This window comes from Mycteria americana, chromosome 3, assembly GCF_035582795.1.
Source record: "Mycteria americana isolate JAX WOST 10 ecotype Jacksonville Zoo and Gardens chromosome 3, USCA_MyAme_1.0, whole genome shotgun sequence".
In the NCBI taxonomy this organism is placed as follows: Eukaryota; Metazoa; Chordata; class Aves; order Ciconiiformes; family Ciconiidae; genus Mycteria; species Mycteria americana.
In genome coordinates, this window is record NC_134367.1 from 125,410,277 (window position 1) to 125,427,624 (window position 17,348).

Genomic DNA, 17,348 nt, shown 5'->3' on the forward strand with positions numbered 1-17,348 from the left:
GTACATCTGTGCAACAGAAAGCTAAACATCTCTCATCTGATGTGTTTACAATGACATTTGATAGCGTGGAATGGTTTGGAGTTCATTCTTAAAGCTGCAGAGCCGCTTTTCAACCCTGCAAAAAAGGGAAAAAGTCTCCAATCTCCTTCAAACAACTCAGCCCACATAAGCCTGACGACAATGCTGCTGCAGGCATTGCAGGGCAACTGCTGGCTGTAACAATTCCTTCAAGTATCTTTTGAGCATTTGTCACTCGGGCAGTGGAAAAGGGGACAAGGACGTCTTCCCCCTCAGATGACATAATCAATTATTTGAAAAACAAACCCCTCAAAAAACTCTGCAACTAGACAAGGAAAACAACCCCTGACATGCATAAAACAGACAAGAGTATTTCAAGAAATGTTAGTAAGCGGAGGACTTTAGCACATTTAGAAATGGCGGAGTTTTCAGTTTAACAGGTGGCAGAACTGCTTATGGTATCTTGAACTTCACATTCTGTATAACTAACAGCTTCAGCCTTATGTACTTGTTAGTGAATTTATTAAGCCTATAAGTAGTTCAAGAAACTTAGGAATGGGCCCATAAATGTCATCTGCAGTTTGTGAACTGCAAGTATCTGACTGTTTTGATCAAGGTTTTTACGGGAAAGTTAAACGGTTATTAAAATTATTTACTACTGCTACACGAAAAGGGAGCAAGCCTCCTGAAGAGCTTACGTTGTGGTAAGATGTGAAAGGCTGTAGGTCAAATGTGTTAGCAGAAAAGCATTTCTGTTTACGTCTAAGCCCAAAGTTTTGTACATTACGAAGCCTATAGTGTATTTAAGTGGCTGAGAAAGGGTCTGTGGAGGGGAGGAGGCATTTTCCCTTTCCCATAATCTGCTGTCAGAAATATATGATCTGATCAGGCTGCTTTTCCTGTTCTCAGCATTAGCCGCCTTCTAACATTTTCTGTCCTTGGAGAAAGGCATGATAGGGCAACTTAGTTAAAGAGGTTACTTTCTGCTCGTTCCTCTGTAGCAGTCCACACCAATGTCTTGATTTGTGCTCTTTAACAGATAAAAGTCAATCTCACTGATGAAGCTCAGCTATATTACCATACTACACTGGAATACATTCAGTTTTTAAACTTTATTATTTCAGTCACAATTAAGACTATCTGAAGCCTCTTCATAAAAAGGGGCCGTAACAAAAGCTGTACGTTAGCAACTCGATCAATGGATGCATTCATTCTGCACCAAAAATACCGTATGAAGGACAGATCTCCTGGGGAGGCAAATCTGTATCAATATTTCAGTCTCTTGAATACAGAAATTTGATACAATAAAATGCAACGCCCGAACTTCCCCTCCTTTCAATTAACTGAGAAACAAAAATTGTCCTTTGAAGGGAAGAAATGCATTCTTGTTTTTTAGTTTTTGGGTTTTCCCCCCCTTTCATAACATCATAATGTTCTCTTCATGGGCGGAAAACTTAATCTTCAAATTCAAGCCTAGTTTCTTCATACAGTTCAGGATGAGATGACTTGGAATACCGGGAATATTTCAGATGTAGAAAATCACCCAATTCATCCAGAGCTTTCAAAACCTGTAAGACCATTACACTGTGTCAATTCTCTTGGAAAAGAAATGAAGTTCTAGTAACCTCTACTTTACAGCAGAACAAGATCATAAAAGCATCAATTAAAGAAAGTTTAAAGGGCAAACAGGCAAATTTTGCTTTCATTCTCCTGTAGTGAACATCAATGCAGTCGTAGAGGTACAATAGCATCTACGAGAACAGAATTTACTCCTTCAGTGGGTTATGGTTTATTAGTAAGTACATTAACTGAGCACAGATGAAAAAAAAATGACCTTTTTCTAAAAGCACAGGGAGATAATAATCCAGATAAAAAGTTATCTTTGCTTGTGTAAAAGGGATGTGTAAGTCAATACTTCAATATTTCCCTATAGATCCCAAAGGCTGGAGTTGCCACTGCATTTTCTCAGATGGGACTCAGCCCACTGTGCTGATCAGTCTCATCATAAATAGTCTGAATAGTTTAAGATATTTTTAGTGCATTTCATTATCTTCTTGTATTCATATCACAGGCATAATTAATAATGCATTAATATTGTAATGCAATTTGCTGAGCTGTGTCCCCGGCTCTCAGTAGATTAAAAAAGTAGCCAGGGAACTCTATACCATAGAGAAGCAGCTCAGTGTTTTGCAGCATCTGATCCACGTTCAAGAGCAGCCAACCTTTTGGCATCAAAGAAGAAAGCAGCAATTTTGATTTTGAGCCTGTTCTGTTAAGCCACTAAAATGAGCTCAAGAACAGAAAGGAGTAATTTAGTAATGGTTTATGCAGAGAGATAGCTTCAAGGTCATTTAAGGAAGTTATTCTTGGGAGCTTGCCCTTTCATGGATCTTTCCTCTTTTTAGTTCCAGGCTGAGATTCAAAACAAATTTTGCCAACAGGAAAAGTTTTCATTGTGCTTGTTACCTGTTGTTACCCTGTTTTTAGGCATATTCACAGAGTGTTTGGTTTGTCCTAAAAACTTTTCATCTGCAAGTAATTAAACTCAGGGCATTTCCATTCCCCCATACTGTAAGGACATTTAAAGAATGCCACAAGTACTATGGCAGTGATCCCACTTTCAAAGGCAAAAATACAGCGTGGTCAAGAATGATGGCTGGGGAGTGTTTCAGACCTTCACCGGTACCAGGAAGCAGCAATGTGCAGGTAGCAGGAAGTGAACATGCAATGATGGCCCAAAAATGTAATGGGCTTGACATTTGGGGTTTGAGGGAGAGGAAGAAAATCAAAGCAGCAACCTCAAGAGATTAATCTTCAGATCAACTTCATCGCCTATGACTAGTTACATAAGCCAAAATCTACACAGTCAAACAGCAAAAGCTGACAATGACCAACACAAGCATGTAGCTATGCCCTGTTCTATGCGATATTATCTTTATGGTATTATACCTTGTTAATAACTACTGCACCTTTAAGAGCAGTAGGAATTTTACTCTGCACACATGCAAGGCAGGTTTTTCTATGTTGTTTGAGAGGGGTCTACACTGGCGTGGGAGCTGGTCAGCCAGGCAGGGCTCTGGCCTCAAGCTCCACATGAATCTCAGGATGCAAATGCAGAGCCAGGGGCTCTCTGCAGGCACAGGTGCTTGTCTGCATGAAGGAGTGGCGTCTTTAACTCAAATGCCTTCCATGTTCACGGATTTTTTGCTTTGACCATCATTTTTTGCTTTGACCACTTGTGCAAAGAGAGGAAAAAGAAAGCCTGAAATTTACTGTTAAGCCTCCGTGTTTCATGCCTGTAAGTTGGCTTATTCTGAGAATGAAAGAACATATATCAAGCCAAGCCAAAAACACCTTTGACAAGAAAGGGAAAATGTCGAAGAGTTTATTTTAAACGCATTTCTGACTGTGTTGGAATGGAGGTTTACGATGGAAGTCTCAACATACTCTTAACAGTATTTCTGATATCAGAGAAAGATACAGAACTGAGACAGGCCAGACAGCATCAATTAAACTTCATTAGGTTCAAACAGTTCCAAATACTGTTTGCAATTTCCATCTGTACCCCCAAGGCTGTCCCATATACTTCTGCAATTCAAGAAACATGTGGAAATATGGAACGAAAATAAGGGTATGGAAGACTTGATTTTCAATTATTTCCATATCGTTTCAGGTTTCCTACCATGATAGTTTTGACCTAGCATTTAACTTTTGTCTTGCTGTGTTCTTCATGTAGGTCTTTATTAGTGATGACAGATTTGGTCACTATTAGAAATAGAAGAACATAACAAGTTAACTGTCCCATTATTTATTTTAAAAAATAAAATATATAAGGCTAAAATGCCTTTAAAGATCAAGTGACAAGGCCAGAAAAACAAATGTAAAAATGAATTATTGAGATTCAAAGTAACAGACACACAGCTTCTCCCAACCTCCTTTGCATCTGAAGTTAATTTCAGCAGGACATCTGTTGTGCTTACCGTGTCTAACATCTCCCGTGTATGTGCAGCTGACACACAAAACCGAGCCCTGGATTCTGTGATAGGAGTAGCTGGAAACCCAACCACAACCACCCCGATATTTTTTTCTAACATGCGTCTTGCAAAAGCCCTAAGGAGAGAAGAAGAAGAAAAAAACCCAAGTAAATTATCTCCAAAAAACTGACCACAGAGAGAAAACATTCAAGTATAATAAAACAATGGGTAAAATCCTGTCTTCAATTGAAGTGGATGGTAATATTCCCATTGAATTCAATAAGAGCCAGAATTTTACCAGTAGGACTGAGACTGTTTGCTGCTTAACAGCTCATGAAGCCAAGTGGGTGTCAAATACTAGAAGTGCGATGGCAGAGAGAGCACTGTAGAATAGACATGATTCATTTATGTCAATGAAAGGCTTTGAGTGCAAATCAAAATATGCAGGCATTCACAGTCCCTAAGCACAGAAGAAGCTGGGCTTCTGGAAGGTATGAGAGCTGGGTCTTGCACATCAACAGGAATAAAACAATCTGTGTGATGGTTTCTTTGCTCTCGCAATTACTCTGCCAGTTTAGGAACCTTTTGTGTGGTATGTACTACACCTAGAGCACATAGCCACCCTGAGCTACTTGCAAATACTCCCTACAGCTCAACCCTTACATTATGCTGCTACTGACTTCTGGTCTGCATGTCCAAGTCAGTGCACAGGTGCTGCTTGACAGGTACTGAATGGTAAAACATGCAAAGACCGTTCAAAGATCAGATGGGGAAAAAGAACATCCATCCAAAACAATTCATACATCAAAGGCAATGTTATCTCTTTTAATGGTTACAAATTAAAAGAAGAAAATCCAAATTCAAAGTGCTATCAAAAGTATTATTCCAGAGCAAGTTAAGAAAGGATAAGAGAAATGTTAAAAATTCTGAATACTGGAACAGCTCAAAATTAAGTCTAGGGCCGAATTTAAAATAGAACATAACTAAATGATGAATTCACTGTATTCGGTGTATGTTTCTCTTGTGAAGCATCTACTACACGTAACTACATTTTTCACAGTGTATACCAAATAACCCATGAACTTGAACAGTATTTGTTTTGCCAACAGGTTTTTTTTTTCAGTACTTACCCTATCTTACCAGGCATATAAAGGAGTAAGGGGACAACAGGAGAATCATCATTGCCATAAATGATGAAGCCCATTTCATGCAGTCTTCGTCTGAAGTATCTTGTGTTTTTCCCCAGCTGGCGCACTCTTTGGAGCCCTGAAATGAGTCAGGAGAACAGTCAGTGCAAAGATCATAACTGGAGTCTAGTAACAGGCAAGAAACAGGGCTGTGGGTAACAGTTCACAAAAGCTTGGCTGAAACATATACGTTGCTATTTGATTCTGAAGAAAAACATGGAATAAGCTAAATGCAACTACGTTGATTATTATGGCATTGTAGGACAGACGACTGATATTCCTGTACTTGTAAGGTGCCTTCCTACCGGCAGAAACAGTATGTCTTCTGGGGATAGATAGGTGAACAATTCCCTTTACTGTATTGCGCTGAATAAAGCCTACTGAATGACACACACGTATAGAGAAGTAGTCATATGTCTCTGTGGGTACAGGACATGTAAATAGAGTATGTTCTTTCTCAACATAATTCACTATAAAGGGAAACAACCAAGTCTACAGATGTTGATAGAGATGTCAGTATATGCATATCTTTTTTCATTAACAATATTCCACAGGGGTCCTCTTATTTCTTAGCTAGTTCTGTGCATGCACGTTTGTTTTTTTTTTTCTATTCTGTGACTGTAATAAAGCTTAAAGTAGAAAATATTGCATTTTGGGTCAGCTCAAACTGATGCTTTTCTTGCAATTTTTTAGACAGAGGAAAAGCACACAATAAACTTCATTATTACACAAGATCTGATCTTCTGCAGTTTGTTACCGACATTCAGCATAACTCCAGTTACTCTAATATGCATCTACATATGTAATCCCTTGCTGAGTTCTGTTCATTTTCTCTGTCCTATTCTCTTGCTATTATTACCTCAATATCATCATCTGACAACAGACTTCAGTCATTCAAGACTTTCAGACACAAGTTTTGTTCTCTGCATTGTCCCTGGCCTCGTTCAGTCACGAGTCCACTGATGTGTCCCCCAGCAAAACTGACAGGAAAGTTGAAAACAATTATTTTTAATGGAGAAAAAAGACAAAAAACAGCAGAGAAAAAAAACGTGCTTGAAAAGTCATCTCAGCCTTTTCTTTTGCAGTGTCACTAAGGAGGCGGTTTCTGACAAGTGCAGTTGCTTCCCCACCTGTTGCATACAAAAGGGAAGAGCCACACTCAACACTACTGTAGGTAGGAGATATAGTATGTTCTTTCCCCACTCCACCTGCTTTATATTTCATCAGTGAGGTGATACATTCGCTGCTCTTCCAGTGCTGTAAGGTGCTGACAGGGATGGTGCCACCTACCCCGTACCCACATGCTGCTCTTTCCCACCGCCTCCCCAGTACCGGTCCTAGGTTTGCGCAGCCATACAATGAATCAAGCCAGGTCCATCATCTGCCTGACCTCGCCAGAAAGAAAACTGCCAAACCAATGTCAAACAGATCGATTCTCTGCACCTAATCACTGTGCAGCTGCTTGTGCCTGCCCAGCAGACGTGGTGGGAATCATAGAATCATAGAATTGTTTAGGTTGGAAAAGACCTTTAAGATCATCAAGTCTAACCGTTAACCTAGCACTGCCTAGTCCACCACTAAACCGTGTCCCCAAGCATCACATCTACATGTATTTTAAATACCACCAGGGATGGCGACTCAACCACTTCCCTGGGCAGCCTGTTCCAATGCTTGACAACCCTTTCGGTGAAGAAATTTTTCCTAATATCCAATCTAAACCTCCCCTGGTGCAACTTGAGGCCATTTCCTCTCGTCCTGTCACTTGTTACCTGGGAGAAGAGACCGACTCCCACCTCTCTACAACCTCCTTTCAGGTAGTTGTAGAGAGCAATAAGGTCTCCCCTCAGCCTCCTTTTCTCCAGGCTAAACAGTCCCAGCTCCCTCAGCTGCTCCTCATAAGACTTCTGCTCCAGACCCTTCACCAGCTTCGTTGCCCTTCTCTGGACACGCTCCAGCACCTCAATGTCCCTCTTGTAGTGAGGGACCCAAAAATGAACACAGTATTCGAGGTGCAGCCTCACTGGTGCCGAGTACAAGGGGACAATCACCTCCCTAGTCCTGCTGGCCACACTATGTCTGATACCAGCCAGGATGCTGTTGGCCTTCTTGGCCACCTGGGCACACTGCTGGCTCATCTTCAGCTGGCTGTCGACAAACACCCCCAGGTCCTTTTCCACCGGGCAGCTTTCCAGCCACTCTTCCCCAAGCCTGTAGCGTTGCATGGGGCTGTTGTGACCCAAGTGCAGGACCTGGCGCTTAGCCTTGTTGAACCTCATGCAATTGGCCCCAGCCCATTGATCCAGCCTGTCCAGGTCCCTCTGCAGAGCCTTCCTCCCCTCCAGCAGATCAACACTCCCGCACAACTTGGTGTTGTCTGCAAACCTACTGAGGGTGCACTCGATCCCTTCATCCAGATCATTGATAAAGATATTAAACAGAACTGGCTCCAATAGTGAGCCCTGGGGAACACCGCTTGTGACCGGCTGCCAACTGGATTTAACTCCATTCACCACAACTCTTTGGGCCCGGCCATCCAGCCAGTTTTTTACTTAGTGCAGAGGCCGTGTGAAGGAACATGTGGTAAGACTGGGATTTAGCAGGACACATCTCAGCTACGCTCCTAACTTCCATTTTCCTGCTGTTCATCAGCCCCTACTTTCAATATCACTTACATTATGTCACCAGACATGAACACTGAAGCCTCCAGTACAGCTCATTTCCTCTTTTTCCCTTTGCTTTTAAGGTGCCTTTGCACAGATGTATTATGTTTTCACCCTCCATTTGCTTTTTCATTTTACTTTAGTTTTTGTTCGCTTCATTCTTCATTTACTACTTTCTGCTGTCACCCTTCTCTAACTGCATGCTTGTTTCCTAATTTCCCATCTTCCTCCCTGTAACCACAGTGGCCAGTTAGGCATTTGTAGCTGCTACATACCACCTTCAGCAGATTTGTCCTCAGACCATGTTCTGCCCCACCACCTGCTGTGGCTTTTCTTCCTATTCCCTCTTGCCTAAGGTGGGGATCACCACACAGCTACAGAAACCTCTTTTCCATCAATAATTTCTGAGCGCGCGCAGTTTTGAACAAGATCTTCTACTTCATCTGTTCTGTATCTTCCTGAGTCAAGATTCTGTCAATGTTCTGGCTGGGAAATTTATAGGGAAACTGGGACTTGCTTCACAGTGATCAGTGTTTTGCTGAACAAATTAAAAGATCTCATAAAACCAGTGCATTTGTAACTTTATGCACAAAACTGCCCATGCAGACAACCTGTTCGTTACAGTTTCAGTCATTCAGTTTAAAGCATTTAGTGGAAGAGATCTGCTGGGTTAGAAAAGGCCACAAATAGTTTAACCATCTCTCTAACGCTGCTAAAACAAAAACAGCTGTGCCAGAGCAAGGAAAACAAATGAAACACAAAAGCATCCTACTACAAAGCTTTCCAGTCACTAATAAAAACAATAGTCTGTGGTATTTCCAAAAATATTTTTGGTGTAGTAGATCTTAAAGAACCAGGAGGAAATACTGAGGAGGAGGAGAAATGGGGGCGGGGGAGATGGCAAGGAAAGGGAGTTAGAGAAGAACCGCAGAATAATGTGTCTGAAGTCTAAAGAGAGACTTTTTCCCTTGTTAGAATTTGTAAAAATGTTATTAGCACCTCCTGAATGCCCAAATTACAAGGAGGAGGGTGGGGGAGTAACCTGAACTGGGGACTCAAAACCACCGCTGCTTCTTGCTATCTTAGCAGCCCCGGAGCTAGTTTCCAAACTCTCAGTCTACAGCATTTGAAACTACTAGATTTTCAATTAGGGAAAGTTTTCATAAATGCAGATGTTCTTGGCAACTGCAGTTTCAAGACTTGCTGCCTTCTCCTTTCTATTCAGCTGTTTACCACAAAGCTAGAAACAAAGTGTCAGCCATGCAAGATTCCAGGCTGTTCAGTATTTATCAAACCATATGCGCATGGCCCAGAGTTGATCAGTTTGTCTCCACTTATTTTAGGTACCAGAAACTTAGACTCCAAAGCAAGAGGGAGAACCCAGCACAGGAAACATGAGAGCTGAAAGAGGAGTTTCAGGCAACCCCCCAAAAGTCAAACACCTCTTCCTTTTCCAGTCTTCCCTTGCTAAATCTGTATCCTCAACCATTTTGTGATGGGATGGACCCCCTTTTGAGACTCCCTACGGAACTCATTTCAAGCCAGCCAGTGCTGATGCAAAAGAGCCACTTTAATGTTTTAGCAACATCCCAGAATAGTAATTTCATTTGCACGGATGCATTAAAGAGCCAAATAAAAGATCAGAGCACTCACATATATCTGGAGGGAAAAAAAGCACATTAGGAGACGATTGCTACACACATTGTATTTGTGGGTGGGTGGCTGGGAGGAACCTATTTCTTTACCAAGTGTCAACACTTTCCGTTCTCATGTTAAGTTTTGTGGTCAAAGACCACATACACACATCATACACAGAACCATCTTATATGCTGTCCTGATAAGAGCAATAAAAACCTTAAAGTTTGTAACTGTATTTCAACGCTCTTTTTCATTCCTTTATGGGACCCTCCAATGTCAGATCTAAGCAAAATGTTTATTTTGGTCTCATTGGCCCAATTTTTCCCCCCGCACTGCAGATTAAATCAGTGTAAGAGTGATGAATTCAGTTTAGAATCAGGTCATAGCCCGTATTCACTGTGGTATGTTTAACCAAAGACATTGCATTTAAAAACTATTTTCTTTGATTCTTGAGGCTGTGATCTTGCATCCTTTATTATTTATTGAGTGAAAATCTGCAGAGTTGGAACCTTGAGCTAAAACGATATAGCTGTATCCATTTGAGTGCAGGAATTTACCTGTACAGCACTAATGAGAGGATCAGGTCCTCAGACGGTAAATATATTTGTTCAAAAATTCCTAGTTTGCAAAATTCTTGAGGATTTACAGTCTATGCAAATAGCTTATAGCACAGCATGCAGGATATCCAGGTAGTTATACTCCATAAAAAATATGAACGACAACACAGCATATGTTTGGAGAAAACACCCTGGACAGGGAAAACTGACCCTTAGCTAATTAAAACTAAGCCCACTAATGCTCCAGAGTTTTCAGGTAAGGTTGAGCATGACCTTATTAAGAGCTCCACATCTTTTTTCTAGCTGAATTAAGAAGGGACAGAAAGAGAGAAAACTGAACAATAAAGGATTCTTAAATTTCACAAGTTATCTTCATGCTGCTTGGAACATACCGTGATACACAGCCAGCTTACTGGGATTTTGTTGAAATAACAGGATTAATTACCTGGATGGTACAACAAAACCAGATTTACTGCATCTGCAATCCACCTACTGCTGGCAAATTTAGAGTGTACATTTGTTGCACCGCTTTAAAAATATTTGGTTTACTGTAAAGTTCTAAGGTGTTGGCAATGCTGGGAAAAATGCTGATTATATTTTTATTTGACACTCATTATTGCGTATTGCCAGTTTTAGCTCATTAATTTCTGCAGGCTTTTAGAAGGCTTTATAGCTCAAAATTAATATGGTTTAGTTTAAGGAAAAATACAAAGAGAGGGCAAGAGAGAGAGAAACGATAAAAGATAGTGGCTTGCTCATAATTTCTTGGAAGCAACAAGTTCTTTAAGAGAACCACTTGGAGTAACAGACTTGGGAGATGCTTTGTCACACACTGGGCTGTGGCTTCAGACCTGCTTTCAGTGAGGAGCTGCTCTGGAGTTTGACAGCAGGAAGGCATCCTGACTACATGTCTGAGGGCCTGATCTCAGGTGGGTGTTACCTGGCACAGCTCCACGCACTTCAGTAGAGCTTTGCTATTTATGCCAGCTGAGGACCTTATCCTGGCAGCGAAAGAGGTAGTAAAACTATCAGCTCTCTGAAACAAAAGTTTGTTTTCCTCTTCCAGAGATGTCTGCTTTTCACTCCTGCAAGATTTTAATAAGCAGAGAAGCTGGCTGCATTCAGTTCCTGCACAAACATTCTACCTTTGAACTCTTCCTCTAGGCTTCTACCCCTGGAAATTCTGACTCAGAATATTGAAAACAGGAATAAGCAACCTGTAGCCTTTCATATCAAGATCTCAGGTGTATTTTAATTGAAGGAGAGCTATTTTTCCTGAACCCATTCCAGGAAAGATAATCTCGCGCCGTACTTTTTTTTGGCATGCAGTGGACTCTTCAAGACACAAATCCACCTGCTTTAATCTTCTCCAGCTGTTGTTTCATAGGGTCTTTCTAGATAATTAGTTACACAATCAAACTTCTACATACTGGTGTCAGTGTGTCTCTTCAATCTGTGTTCCTTGGATGGTGAACTCTACTCCTTGCCCTCCTCTACTAACAACTAGATAGTAAAAAGCAAACTTTCATAGGCTGAAAAAAAATTTGGAAAACAATAGCTCTTCCCCACTAAACTGTTGCAGATGGACAGATTTTCTTTTTTTCCTCTGGTTCCATTATAAGAGTAACACATATGTACCTCCATGTGCATTAAATCACAAATAGAATGCTATAAAACTGGGGTGCCTAAAGGAAATATGTTCTCAGATAAAAAAATCTTTATAAAAAAATAACTTTGCTATGAATTGGGAAGAAGTGAAGACATTTTCTTCTACAATCTAATGCCAACGAGAAACCTAGTAATTTCAACTTAATTCAGCTGCTAAATAAGCCCTTAAGGACTTATTTAGTCAGTCCAATTTTAACTGTGAACTGCTGCAAAACACTTTCCAGAGCAGCTTAAGGGAATAAAAAGTGGCAATTTCAGCTGAAGCAGAAAGGAGAGAAATTATACAAATTCTGTCATTTTTACCTTATTTCTCGAATGAGTCAGCTATGCCTACCCAGCACCTTATCTATATTCAGATATATAATGTAAGCATTCAGTGTCCCGCACAAAAGCAGGGACAGAGCAGCCAGCCTTGGCTGAGTCTTATTTACTCCCAGCACAGGTGATCAATCACAAAGCAAGTCAGTCCCGCTGCTGAAAGCCTGCCAGTGCACAAGGCGCTCCATCTGTATCACATTAGGTGTTTCTGAAATGCCAGTGATCTAAGCGCAGTTAGAAAAGGCACTTCTCTCTTTTGTGCTCCTCAGGCTGATAACAGCACTGGATTCCTTGGGCAGCGGCAAGCAGCATCTGGAAGGGAGGAGGGATCCTCACGCTCTATCCCGGCAGCAAAGACACCCTTAAAAGGTGACTGTGTCATGGAGCTGCGTGTTGCTGTCCCTGGGGAAAGCGTAGCTTGCTTTGCTTGGGGGACAGGCTATGAGTCACATCCAAGTCTGATCACATCCCTCCTCTGCCTGCAGTTAATTCTTATTTGTGAATACAGGGGACACCAATCCATGGGTAGGGTCTGCTAGAGGACTACAGCACTGGTTTAACTTCAAATATGGAAAAAGTGACTTCATATGAGGTAGAATTTGGTCAAACCTCAGAGCTCTTGCAAATCACTGCAAACACTATTACCCCAAAGCCCCTGCTTGTTCAGATCAACTGACCCTCCATGGATACATTTGGCTTCCTTTAGGAGGTGGACTGCATGGCAGGTGGCTCCACTGGAACAGCGTGTCTCACTCATTTTGAGTAAAGATGGCAGAATTTAGCTCTGTTTCATCATCCACTGCTGGGAGAACATCTGTGATGTTCAGCTCAGACAAATAATAATTGTGACAGCATATTATCATCATTAGCATCTTCCCTGTCATAGTGACTGGGAGACCTAGTCATGGCGCCAACGCTGTGCAAACAGGGAATAAATTCGCTTAAGCACTTTAAATGTAAGCACATAAGTATTGGGAATAGTAACTTACTTAAAATTAAGCCAGGGTTCAAGCATTCTGCTTGATGGGGACCCGAGAGAAGTAATCATCTCAGAATGAAGCAGCAAAATGAGAATTTGAGAGGGAACAGTAAAAAGCCATACTTCAGTATGACTAATTCTGTAAGCTGTTTCGAGCAGGTTCAAGGGGTCCGTCGCTAAGTAGCTTGCAGTACTAAAGCTTACAGCTATAGTTTCATGACCAGTTCAGTCTGGCACAGATTTATTTTGCTGCAAAAGGGATCGTTCCTCTCGGCTCCAGCTGCTCAAGTCCTGGCACTGGGATTCATGTAGCCACATGGTAGATTGGCTCAGGGAACCAGTTTGGCTGTAGGCTAACCATTTGTGGGAGGGTCGGTTATTTTTCAGCTAGATCAGTTCTCTGATTCAGTTCATTGCATGGCTGCACGAACACTAATGCTGGCATGAGGAAAAGGGGCACAAATAAGGAGATAGGCAGAGGGTGAAAGGCAAAAAGGAGGGCAAGGCTGCCCTTCGTGGCACCAGTGCTGGTTTATGCCAGGTTGTAGTGATGCGAAACAGGTTTTTGAATTTACAGAGGACCCTGACAGGCAAAGCTGATGTTTTCAAAAGACTGCTGAGCACAGATAGCAGTGGAAAATGTTGGAAACTGAGCATTTTAAGAAGCTGGTCCTCCCGTTATACAAAAACCTAAGGCAGACGGAAACGTTTTAAAAAGGAACCTTTTAAAAACAGATCTTTTTAATGCCAAGCCAAAACACAAAGCAGTGTTCTGCAGCTTCTAGCAATCTGAATGAGCTCAAATGCAAGAACTCAGAGTCTGCTAAAAACAAAAATGAAAACTAGTAGTTGCAAACAGATAAACCAATCAGCACAAATGGCAAAGTAAATTAACATTTTAAAGAAACGCTTTCTATCTAAACAACCTCAGGATTTATCTTTTAACATAACAAGGACAGTAGATTCCTGAGGATAGGGTTTTAAATTTTTCAGCATCCCACAAAAACATATGAAAAATGCCTATTGCTGTTGGTGAATTATTGTTTGCCATGCAATAAACAGAAAAAGGATGCCTTTGCAAATACTGCAATTTGCTTTTTACACCACTATAATTTATTATTAGTCACCAATAAAATTACTTTAGATTTTCTAGCAGTCTTAACTCTGTCTGCCGAGTGGTTCTATTTTTTACCTATCAAATTTAAGTGTAAAAATATGCCTTTGGTATTCTCAGACAGAAAGGGGAGAAAAAAAAAAAGGTCTGAGGTCACAGCTGGAGGGGCTGTGTTGCATGCAAGTAAGTGTACTTGAAAATTTGCGCAGGGTCCAAACACTCTGAGTCAACTACAGTCTCATCACGGGGATAAAACCACTAAGGCAGCTGCTGAGTTTCCTGAGGTATCTCCAGTGGTATAATGAGAAGCCATGAGGAGCACATATAAAGAATACCTATATTATGAATTATAAAGAGTAAATGCCATGGGAACTTCTGCTTCCTGTATCTCCTAATAAATGAGGAGAGACGCATTTGAGATGAAAAGGCCACAAAGGCTTAAGAGAGATAAAATGATATATTTTTTTTATAGACTATATGAACTGAACTGTGGAACTTGCTGCCTTATGACATTACTACAGGAAATACAGCTGCCAGAAGTTCATACGCTTTTGAACAACTCTATTATAGGAACTATGATAGTATCTATGACATTATGTTACCAAGAATAAATGTGTCTCGTTCTACAAGCCATCGATTTTCAGAGTCCTGTAAAACATGGCATTGAAAAACGCCAGGACTTGTACTCTACTAAAAATATGATTTTACATGAAAATGGAAATACATTTGCAATTTTTGTTGTCATTCTCTGACTCTTCTGATACAAGTCACTCAAGAAACAAAGGACTTGGTCATAGTGACCCCAACCTACCCCTCTCCCCCAGGCAGGAACAACTATGCATATCAGTTTTGAGGGAACTACTATATTCTCCTAATTCAGCATTTCTTGTGCTTCATTTTCTCAAGTCACAGCAGAAAACACGGCAAAACAAGAAAACTGTAATAGCTGGCTGTGGGCTCTGCAGTATCCTCCCAGTCACATTATCATGACATGAATGTCTCACAACTATTACAAATACTGATACGGGACATACCCATACATTTATAGATGGTTTCTGTGGGAGATACTGTGTCTTCTCTGTATCTTTTTACTTATGTCAGTGCAAGGCTTTTAAAATGAGAGCTTCTCCATCCAAACTGGAGTCTCCTGCTGCAAAGGAAGGTAAGCACCATCTTGCTAGCACACTTCCACGGCAGTTTGCTGACCAGAAAAGAACAAGGAGTGTCTGAGGTACCAGCATTGGTTTGGAGGGTTTGCTATAGTTTGTGTGTTTGCTATAGTTTCTTGCAGACATATTTGTCTCTTTTCCTCTCCTTCCCCACACCAGGTCCTTTTTGTTCCCAGCCTCTCCAGCCTGTCTTCTCAGCATCTCATTTTGGTCCTAGTCTCCATCCTTATCACCCACTTGTTATCTAATTCACTGTTGTGTCTCCTTTGCTTGTCAGAGTCTCTTCTCTCTTTAATCTTCCTGGCTCACCTCTGTAAATGCCCAAGAGTGCAGGACAGACATAGGTGCTCAGGGCCCCAGTCCTCTGCCCAGGCTCCAGGTGGGGGATGCTCTGTTCAGGCCCCCCAGACTGAGCTGGAAGATGCTCCTTTACTCAGAGGATCTTGAGATTTGTCAATGTTCATTTCAAGTAGAGATTTTTTAGAGACTTGTAACATCACAAGACTCAGATGGTGTTTCACAGACATGGCAAAAATTATAAACTTGGCTATCACAATCCAAATCTTCATCCCAAAGGCCTGGAGAAACTGAAGATCTTCAGAGGAAAAAGGATTTTTTAAAAATCCCCCCTGCCCCCCCCTTTTCTTTTCCCCCCTAGATTATCAAACCCCCATATGTATATCTAGCCTTCTTCTGAGGAAGAACTGAACCTTTTTTGCTGATATGAAAAAATTGTAGCCTGAAGCAGGCACCTGCTGTGGATAATTTCCAGCTAAACAGTTTAGGTTTCACAGAATTATTTTTAAAGTGCTAACCTGTTCCTTCCTTGTAATTAAGCTGTATCCCCTGTGTCCATACACAGCTATTCATATCCTGCAGTCATGCATCCAGTATACTGATCCTGTCCTGGAAATGTACACACCGATTCCTTTTCCAAACAACTATATTCTTACTAATTGAAAATAAAGGAAGAAAATATGGGAGATCAATCATTTGGATACACACCAGGATAAACACAAGCAGTACTGCTGCATTTCTGGCCTCTGGCATTACCCACTGTATAATTCTACCTATGCTACTCTTTTCTAGATCAGCTGCTTAACAAATTAGTGGAGAATAACCAGCAAGAAATTGAAGGGAATGTAAAAGCATGGTATCTGGGAAAATATAAAAGACGACTGTATGAAGTGCTTAAAAAAAAAAATAGAATAAAGAGTTTTCAGAGCAGCAACTTAAATGACCAAGTCAGTCTGCCTTCTCTTAGTTTTCTATTAATCTACCAAGGAGTCAGTCATGATGTTCAGATATAAGAACAAGCTGGCTTAACACATTTGTCATCCCATTATTTCATACTCTTTTCAAGAAGCACCCTCTAATTTAACATGGAACTTTTTAGCAAACTCTAATTTCATTCTTTTCCAAAACATTCCCAGTGTTTTTTGCAAGGCTCCCTCCTCTACAGAAATGTCATCTGTAGGACAAGCCATCAGTGGACCTCTCCTTATAAAGGATTCCCCAAATCATCCTGTGGGAAGGGAATGCCATTTGAAATAAATTGCAAAATAAACTTCTTTTATCGATTTAACAGGCTTCCAGAGAACAAAGGGTCCATACCACCCTGTGGCAACTCGGGTTCACTTGAAAATTCTCTGCCAGGTGTCTCTGCTACATGGCTCATGCTCTCACAAGGACAGCTCACATGCAGGATTCACCATTTTCTATGACAGCAGACCAAAAGAACTCAGCCAAGGCCACTGTTGTCCTTGGAAACAAAAATATCTAAGAAGAGACAGTGCTTTCTCCCTTCTGTTCTCCCCTCCTTTCTAAGCCACCACCTTCCTCTCTCTGATGCCAAAGCAGCATTATAGTGTGGTCCAGCATAACATTTTTTCCTGTGTTTTGGGTTGTGTGTTTTTTTTTTTTTTTGTAGTCACAAGACAGCCTAATGAAGGGAGGCCCACATGAAAGAAAAACCAATAGAATAAAATAATGAGTCTGGCTCAGAAGGACAAGAAACATTTTTACACATCATAGCCAGTTTCCTAGCCTTTGTGCAATACTCTAAG

General features: G+C 41.1%; 1 protein-coding gene across 2 annotated transcripts in view; it reads right to left on the reverse strand.

The window, feature by feature from the left end:
* Positions 1-1,159: 1,159 nt before the first annotated feature.
* The window catches only part of SPTLC3 (serine palmitoyltransferase long chain base subunit 3), a 101,080-nt gene continuing 84,891 nt past the window's right edge, over positions 1,160-17,348 (reverse strand). For both annotated transcript variants that reach the window (XM_075497479.1, XM_075497480.1), the window contains exons 12-14: positions 5,123-5,258; positions 3,999-4,128; positions 1,160-1,586 (exon numbers count right to left, since the gene is read on the reverse strand). In XM_075497479.1, the coding sequence (XP_075353594.1) occupies positions 1,473-1,586; positions 3,999-4,128; positions 5,123-5,258 (380 nt within the window). In that variant the 3' untranslated portion in view covers positions 1,160-1,472. The remainder of the gene's footprint in view (positions 1,587-3,998; positions 4,129-5,122; positions 5,259-17,348) is intronic.